This window comes from Mauremys reevesii, linkage group 23 (assembly GCF_016161935.1).
Source record: "Mauremys reevesii isolate NIE-2019 linkage group 23, ASM1616193v1, whole genome shotgun sequence".
NCBI lineage: Eukaryota > Metazoa > Chordata > Testudines > Geoemydidae > Mauremys > Mauremys reevesii.
In genome coordinates this window covers 12,522,791-12,531,961 of record NC_052645.1, presented here as the reverse complement: position 1 = coordinate 12,531,961, position 9,171 = coordinate 12,522,791, and the positions used below count along the sequence as shown (strand labels likewise).

Below are 9,171 nucleotides of genomic sequence, written 5' to 3'. Positions count from 1 at the left end.
TAGCTAGCTAGCTGTGTGCACCTGGGAATGGATAGAGAGAGATTTGTGTGGATGGGGATAGACAGGTGGGTGTGCATGGAGATAGATAGATAGATACTGTGTGGATTGGGATAGGTGGGTGTGCATGAGGCTAGCTACCTAGCTGTGTGCACCGGGGAGGGCTAGCGAGCCAGCACAGCATATGGCTAAGTACATGGGGACCACAGCAGCATATGACCAGCTGTCAGGGTACAAGGGGACCTCAGCAGAGAGACCGCCAGGCTGCTAGCGGAAGGCAACCAGGCCAATCACATCAATCGCTGCAGCCCTGCTCCCTGTCTGGGCGCAGGGGGTTGTGCTGGGGGGGGGTGCAGAAGCCCCCTGCCCCCTCTCCCCATTCCGGGCAGCCAGCGGGGCTCTGCGGGCTGCCGCCTCGGTGAGCGGGGTTAGGCCGCCCCCTGCCGGCCCGAGCGGGGAAGGAGCCCCGGGCCCCCGCCGCACTCCGGCCCCAGGAGCTCTCCGCAGGCAGCCCCAGCAAACAGGCGCCTTCCCTGCAAGGGCTCAGGTAGGTGCCGCCCGCCCCAGGGGCTCGCCCCGCCGCATGCGGGCCCGGGGGGCTGGAGAATGGGAGGGGGCAGACTCCTGGGTTAGGCCCTGCCCCGGGGCTTTGCAACCAGCGAGGCGCTGCCCAGCGGCGGAGGGGCTCGGGCGGCTGCCCCGAGCCGTTCCCCGGGGAAGGAGCGAGGGGCGCCGGGCGCCCGCTCCCACCTGCAGCGCTCGGGCAGCCCAGCTGGGGCCCGGAACCCAGCGCTCGGCTCAGCGCCCCCTGCTGCCGCGTCGGGTCTCGGCAGCGCCCCCTGCGGCAGCGCCGGGACACGGCAGCGCCCCCTGCGGGAAAGCGAAGGCCCGGCAGCTTCCCCCTAGCGCGCCTCCTGCCGAGAGACTACAGCGCCCCCCGGTGGCAGCGCGGGGGCCTTACAGCGTTACCTGTTTGCGATGGGGTGGGGCAGGGTGCAGGCATCCCCTCTGGTCCCCCAACCCAGGGGGACGAGCCACTGGTATTCTGCACCCGTCCCCTCCGTGCCGCGGAAGGACCCTTTGAGAGGGGTGTGGAGGGAGGGGGCGGTTGGAGAGTCCCCCACCTTGTGTGGAATGGGAGCCACACATCTAAATCGGTTCCCCCGTTCACCTGTGCCCTGGGGTGGGGATGCAGCCCAGAGGGGACCAGTGGGTGAGCGTGTTCTGCCGTGTAGGGGATGATCTGGGGGCAGTGATGGCTCTCTCCCTTCCGAATGGCCTCGTGGAAGGGGGGTAACCCTAGTCTCGGCTTTCTTCCCACTTGTCGTTCTAGACCCTTGTTCTAGGTCACCCTCCTAGATGGTCATCCTAGATTCCTTCTTCCAAGCTCTTTAGCCTTCTGCGCTATTGCTCTTCGGGGGGGTCAGGGCATGCGTCCGTCCAGAGAATGTGGACGAGCTGTGCCCAGGCGACGCCCCGGCCTTGCTTTCTCCCCTTCTCGACAGGGAATGGAGTCCAGCCCGTCGGAAAAAGGCAGGCGGCGCTCCGAGACCTGGCACCCGCGGTGCTGCTGCTGTGGCCCCAAACCCTGCTGCTTCTGCTGGCGCTGCTGCAGCAGCTGCTCAAGGTGACTGCTCAGGGGGTGGGGAATTGGAAGCTTGGGGGGCATGCATTTTACCTCGGGGGGGGGGGGTTCAGATGAGACTTTTCAGTGGCACTGGTACAATTTTTACCGTAGGGGTGCTGAAAGCCAGTGGTCCCCAAACTTATTACCTTGCGCGCACACACACACCCCCACACACCCCTCTCGCTGTGCCCCCTTTCCCCAGAGCTGGGGCCAGGACTGGGCTGTGGCTCCAGGTTGTAGGGGGGGACCTGGACAAAGGTAAGGGGGCAGAGGCTGGGACCACAGCTAGGGCTGGCAACAGGGACCCACGTGCAGGTCCGGCAATGGAGCCGGCGGCCGGGACTGTAAGCGTGCGCAGACTCACCTGGCGGCGCCTCCTGCTGGTTGTCCTGAGGAATTAGCATCCCGCCTCCAGAGCGCCCTCTTCAGGCCGGTGTCTCACCACCACTGCTGGCCCCCCCGTGTCCCTCCCAGGACCCCAGTGCCCCTGGCAGTACCTCCACAGTTCTGGGTCTCCCCCTCCCAGGGGAACCGCCACCCACTCTCCCCACTTCACCTCACTCTTGGCTACTGCCCAGTCTCCATCTAGCCCGCGCTCACTGGGGCAGACTGCAGTATAAGCCACTCATCACAGACAACGGGGTTCAGACCTGCTGCCTCTGCCTACCCACAGGCTGCCCCCTGCAACCCTGCACCTATTCGGCCTATAGTCAGGCCTGCAGCCTGGGGCTTTCCAGGCCAGAGCTCCCAGCTCCTCTGGCCCTTCCCCAGCCCTGCTCTCAATCTAGGTGTCTTGCTTAGGTCCCTGCAGCCAGGCCCTTCTCCGTCTTCAGGCAGAAGGAGACTGACTGGGCTTCTGGCTCACAGCCTCTTATAGGGGCCAGCTGGGCCTGATTGGGGCATGGCCACAGCTGAGCCTGCTTTCCCGCAATCAGTCCCGGCTTCTTGCCCCAGCCACAGCCCTCTCCTGGGCTGTTTCAAGCCCTGCAGGGCAGGAGCGGGTAACCACCCCACTACAGGGACCCCGTGCAAAAACTGAGGAGGGTGCTGCAGCATTCCCTGCACCCCTAGTTCCCACGCCTATGAGACCCTTAAAACCAAGGCCCTGTCTGATTTCCTGAACACTAAAGAGCCCACACTGTTTACTGGTAAGAGTAAAGATTTGGCGGGCTGCTGGCTATGGCCCAATTTGTGTGTAGCAGGATGTCTGGTGGGTGGGTGTCGTCCACGACCCTAGAGGTGTCTGCATTTCAGTGCCCCGGCGGTGCTGTCGGCCGGAGAACGATCCACGCTGGAATGTTCAAATCACCGGGTAGAACCGATTTAGGAAGGATCGAGTGAGCAAAAGGAGAGTGGCTCTCTACGTCAAAAAGGGTTTCCAGGTCACTGATAACGCCGACGCAAATGATCCTGAATGCTTATGGATCAATGTCCTAAGGATAAAGCTTAGAGATGACAGTTTTCTAGCTCAAAAAGTGTTGCAGCCAACACTGGGGAATTTTATGTTAAACCTGGTCCTAACAGGTAAAGAAGAACTGATCTCACAACGAAAAGATAATGGTAGCTCACATACAAGTGATCATGACTTGATTACATGTGTAATGTGCAAGGAGAATGAAGTGCAGACCACTAATATCTATACCTGGTGCTTTAATAGGGCCAATTTCACAAAGCTGCAAACAACTCTGAGCCAAATCAGCTGTGAGGAAGAATTTAGTCAGAAAAATGTGAATGATAATTGGGAAGCATTCAAGAACACCTTACTAGATGCTGCAAAGACACAATCCCACAATTCAGGGGCCATACTGCTTAAAAAAAAACTATTTGGTTTAGAGGGGAAGTGAAGGTAGCTATAAAAACACATGGAAGAAAGGGAAAGTTGATATCAATGAATATAAATTAGAAGTTAGGAATTGTAGAAAATTGATAAGGGAAGCCACTGAGATGCAAGACAACATCTATGGCCAGCAGAGTTAATGACTATAAGAAGAAGTTTTTATAAATATATTAGGAACAAAAAGAATCCTGACAATGGTACTGGTCCATTACCAGATGGAAATGGTAGAATTATCAGTAGTAATGGAGAAAAGGCAGAAGTGTTCAATAAATATTTCTGTTAAGTGTTTGGGGAAAAAAAACATATAATGCAGTCTCATCATCTGGGGATGAAAGCACACTTTCCACTAGTATTTCTGGAGGCTGTTGGACACAAGCCACTAAAGTTAGACATTTTTAAATCAGCAGGTCCAGATACCTTGCAGCCAAGAGTGTCAAAAGAGCTGGCTGAGGAGCTTGCTGGACTGTTAATGTTGCTTTTTAATAAGTCTTGGAGCACTGGGGGAGTTCCAGAAGTCTGTAAGAATACTGATGTTGTGCCAATTTTTAAAAAGGGTAAACAGGATGGCCCAGGTAATTATAGGCCTGTCAGCTTGACATCGATCCCAGGCAAGATAATGGAGCAGCTGATATGGAACATGATTAATAAAGACCTAAAGGAGGGAAATGTAATTAATGCAAATCAATGTGGGTTTATGAAAAATAGGTCCTGTCAGGCTAATCTATCATTGTTTTTAATGAGATTACAAGTTTGGTGGATAAAGGTAATAGAGTTGTCATAATAGACTTCTGTAATACGTTTGTCTTGCTACGGCATGACATTTTAATTAAAAAACTAGAATATAAAATGAACATGGCACACATTAAATGGATTAAAAACTGGCTAACTGATAGGTCTCAAAAGTAACTATAACCGGGGAATGGTCACTGAGAAGTCTGTTTCCAGTGGGGTCCTGCAGGGATTGGTTCTTGGCCCTACGCTATTTAACATCTTTATCAATGGCCTGGAAGAAAACAAAGTCATCACTGATAAAATTTGCAGCTGACACAAAAGTTGGGGGAGTGGTACCTAGTGCAGAGGACAGGTCACTGATTCAGAGTGATCTGGATCGCTTGGTAAGCTGGGCGCAAGCAAACAATATGCGTTTTAATATGGCCAAATGCAAATGAAGGAAAAAAGAACGCAGGCCACACTTGCAGCACAGGGGACGCTATCCTGGGAAGCAGCGACTCTGAAAAAGACTCGCGGAAGGTGGTGGACAATCAACTGAACATCAGCTCCCAGTGTGACACTGTGGCCAAAAGAGCTACTGGGATCGTGGGATGCGTAACCAGGAGAAGCTTAAGTAGGAGTGGAGACGTCAGAAATCTAGAAGCCCCAGTCTGGGATTGGCGCCCCCTTGTGGTGGGCACTGTGTATGCACAGAATGAAAAGCCAGTCCCTGTCCCAAAGAGCTTGCAATCTAAAAGTCATTATTGTTAGTTATCAAAGAAATGGGGCTTTCCCTCAGTATGGCGGAGCAGACGCAGCAGGGAAAGGAGGGATACAGAAAATAGATGAAGCTGGCTCTGATGGAGCTCCCACATTGATAATAATACCTCTCTCTTCTATAGTGCTTTACCAAGGGAATCAATATCATTACCACATTTAATAGATAGGGAAACTGAGGCACAGAGCAGGGAAGTGACCTGCCCAAGGTGACCTAGCAGAGACAAGAGTAGAACCCAGGTTTCCTGCACCTCCCCAACCCCGTCCAGTACTCCACCCCCAAACCAGACCACTTCCCTTATCAACAGAATGATTCTCACAGTTTTTGTTACTCCGACCCATAGAAATATGCATGGTTCCTGATCCACTTGGGAACCATGTTTAGGGCTTGGATCCTCCTTGTTCACACAGATAAAATGCCCCCCGCCGCTCTCCACCGCAAATTCCGTGTCCGTCTGTTTCAGGAGTCGGACGGTGAGAAGGAGACGAAGAGACGGGTTCGGGCACAAGACATCCAGTGTCTCCCAGCTGGAGATCCCCCCGGCCCACGAGGAAAGGTGTGTCTGAGCGCCACCCAAAATGCACCACGCAGGAAGGCGGGCCTCAGATCATGGCCAAACACTGCAGCACAAGGAAGAACAATAAATGGCTCTTTTTTAAAAATTAAAGTCACCAGGGTTGGGACTGAGCTGATCCCCTGGGTTGGAACACGTGGCATGTGGGGAACATTCAGACCGAGTCCAAAGGTTGAGGTCAAGTTTATCTCCCAGGAGCACTGTCCCGTGCACCTCCTTAGTTCCGGCTGTGCCACGGGAAAGAGTTGGAGATGATCTGGGGCAGCAGGGCCAGGGAGAACCACACGGTCAGCCCAGGAGTTGGGATAGGCATCTGAGCAGGTGGCTTAGTTGCGGCAGGTCCTGCGCAGACAGAGATGAGTCAGGGATGGATGGCGGCCGGGGGACGGAGGGGTTGGATGCTGAAAAGGGAACGTGTCATGCAGTTGCCAGGACTCTGTCTAGAGGTCACGTCTCTCTCGCTCGCTCTCTCCTCGTCTCCTAGGCTCACGCTGGAAGAAGCGTCCTCCTGGAAGCGCTCGTTTGATTGCGTACTGGCGAGCCCGGCTGGCCGGAACGTCTTCGTGGAGTTCCTGCGGACAGAGCACAGTGACGAGAACATGGCCTTCTGGCTGGCCTGCGAGGAGCTCAAGAGGGAGCAGAGCCAGGAGCAGGTCTGCGAGAAAGCCAAGAAGATCTACCTGGATTACATCTCCATCCTGTCCCCAAAGGAGGTAGGTCTGCCACAGTCCTGCTGGGGGGCAGCTCAGGGGACACCGCTCCAAGCCGATGCCCTCCCATTGTTGTCACCTCGCAACGTAATGCAACAGCCAGGGAAACAAGGCCCTGAATGCAGGGCACTGCCCTGAATATTGGGGTTGGGCAGCATAGAGTGTCTCCTTGCAGCTGCGCACCTAATGCCCCAGCAATGGGACCATCCCCGCAGCAAGTGGTCCTCTGACATCAGCCAGCTGAGCTTCCCTGCAGGAGTTGCTCCTGGCTGTAGAGTTAGCCCCTACTTTATTTGGAATGGGCAGGTCCTTGAGTTAACTGTCACAGTCTCCCAGCCTCGCAGCTAGCTGCTGGGTCACAGCAGTTCAAGGCACGTTGGAACCATCTGTGCAAGTGCCCGAGCCAGGCTGGGGTCTCTCCAAAGGGCTCTTGGCGGGGGCCTGGAAAGCCAGGGCATCCCAGCTGCGCCGCTGCATGAGGAGTCCTGGCCCCTTGCTTCAAGAACGTTGTTCATCGCCTCTGCAGGTCAGCATCGATGCTACCGTGCGCGAGTCAATCAACAGGTCCCTGGCGAGGCCCAGCGCGCACATATTCAACGAGGCCCAGGCACAAGTCTATGCCCTCATGCACCGAGACTCCTACCCCAGGTTCCTGAGCTCACCACTGTACAGGTCGCTGGAGCAGAGACTGTCCGCCCTGGCTTGTGACACGTAGCAAAGCCCCTTGCACGCACACGCATTTCACGATACTGCCAGCTCCTTCAGCTTCCTGCCAGCTTGTCAAGGCACCGGGGTAGACGGGGCAGAGCCTCAGTTCTCTCTTTCTCCGTGGGTGAAGCCACTGGTGTTTTGATAGCAACACTGATCCAGAACTTATTCTAGTCTGTCTGAACCAAACAAGATGCAACTCATTCTGGGTTTGGGGAGGATTTCACTAGGCCTGTAGAGATGGGAGAGCCCAGGGGTCCTAGAATTCAGAGCCTTTCAAAGCATTGCTTGTCCTAGAACTTGGGTGGTATCTAAGCTGGCGTGGTTCTAGAGCACAGGTGGTATGCGTGGCCTGGACCATGGTTCTAGAATGTGGGTGGTCACAAGCTGGAGTGGGATCTAGAGTGTGGCTTGTGTCTGATCTAGGGGTTCTACTACATGACTTGTACACGAGTCTGGGCTTCTAGAACAAAGACCACATCTGATCTGTGATGGGGTCTAGAATATGGAGCCTTCTAGAACTGTGGGGGCTTTTAGGATCGTGAATCTTCTAGAGCTTGAAGCTCTGTGTTTTTGTTTTAGGGACAAGAAAAATTCTCCACCCAAAATTAATTGTATTTCAGAACTTCTAAGAGTTTCGTAAGCATTTTTCCCACTTCTCCGAGCCAAGTCAACATGGCTCAGCTAGTCACTTAATACTGGAGCAGGTCCCAGCTAGCCAGCACATTTAAAATCTGGCCAAGTAGCTCACAGGCCCAGCTCTAGATGGTCACTAGAGAAGAGACTAACATTATTCTATTTATCAGTTGGGGCTGCAAACATATATTTTGTCCAATGAATGCAAAAAAAAAAAATCCACAGGGGATTAATTAAAAAACATTACTGGGCAATGACTTGGCTGGTACATACCAGACATTACTAGCCACTTGCTAGTCTTTAGGGCCACATAAGCAAAAGGGGCTACTTGTTTTGGGTGCCTGCCTTTAGCCACCTTGGCCATGACTTTCAGAGGCAGCGAGCCCCCATAATTCTAATGGGAGTTACATGCACCCAGAAAAGCGTCTCAGAGGCATCTTGCGTTAGGTGCCCCAAAATAAAGCTGCCCCGTCCAAAAAATCCTGTCTCAAAACGTTGGCTATTTTAACAGCTCCTCTCATTGGCGCCGCAAGATCAGCCAAGGTATCACTTGTGTTTTATGATTTGTGGCCAGTCCTATCTACCTCATTCTAAGAGACTGCAACTTCTAAATGCCCAGGCCCTTGTTAGCGGACAGGACAGTGACGGTCTCCGCAATCTGTGTGTGTATATATATATTTATAAATAAATCTATACATAAAGAGAGCTGCTTATGTATGAAATGAGTCAGTGAATCTTTTTCCCTCAGGAGAGGCATCCCCACCACAGGTGCCATTAATAACAATCTCTCACTTTCATCCATAGAGCTCCAAGTGCTTGACAGAGGAAGAGCAGAACCATTAGCCTTGCTTTGGGAGATGGGGGAAACTGAGGCACGGAGCAATGACTTGCTCAAGATTGCAGAGCAGAGCCAGGACTAGGACCCAGGTTTCCTAGCGCCTGCTCTGGTGCTCTAGCCATAGGACCACGCTGCCTCCGTTCATTAACACCTTTGCTCCAGCATTCCCCTTTCACTTTTATCAGCATAATTCCAGTGGCGTCCCCGGGGTCCTGCTGGGCTACGTGATGCCTCTGCCAGATGAGTCCTTAACACTAGTAATACCCAGCTCTCCCCATCAGTAGATCTCAAAGCACTTTACAAAAATAGGTCAGTAGCATTATCCCTATTTTGCCAGCGGGGAAACTGAGGCACAGAGCAAGGACGTGCCTTCCCAAGGTGACCCAGCAGGCCGGTGGCAGAGCCAGGACCCATTAACCCCAGTCCAGTGCTCTATCTCCCTAAGTATTGCAGTCTCTTTAGCAGAGATGAAGGCACAAATGGCTTGTGGTTTCGGATGCCTCCATTTTGGGGGTGCTCAGCTTGAGAACCCTTCAGAAAGCGCTCGGCCCCCACCTCCGAAAATTGGGTGCCCCATAGCAGACACCATCAAGCGAGGCACCCCCCGTCTCTTACAAAAATGCAAACCTGGGGCCTGTTTGCTCGGCGTGAACATTCAAGATCCCAGGGCACTTTGCTCTGAAGACCTTGGCCTAAAATGACCCCCTACTCCCAATGCTGCATGCCACTTGGCTGCTACCCTCCACCCCAGAGCT

At 53.7% G+C, this 9,171-nt stretch overlaps 1 protein-coding gene across 1 annotated transcript; it reads left to right on the top strand.

The window, feature by feature from the left end:
* The first annotated feature begins 517 nt into the window (after positions 1 to 517).
* On the top strand, positions 518 to 6,966 carry LOC120389250 (regulator of G-protein signaling 19-like). Its single transcript, XM_039511678.1, has 5 exons — positions 518 to 544; positions 1,503 to 1,624; positions 5,414 to 5,506; positions 6,009 to 6,237; positions 6,761 to 6,966. Exons 2-5 carry the CDS (start codon positions 1,506 to 1,508, stop codon positions 6,947 to 6,949), a joined length of 630 nt encoding a protein of 209 aa, XP_039367612.1. The 5' UTR covers positions 518 to 544; positions 1,503 to 1,505; the 3' UTR covers positions 6,950 to 6,966.
* The last annotated feature ends 2,205 nt before the right edge of the window (positions 6,967 to 9,171 follow it).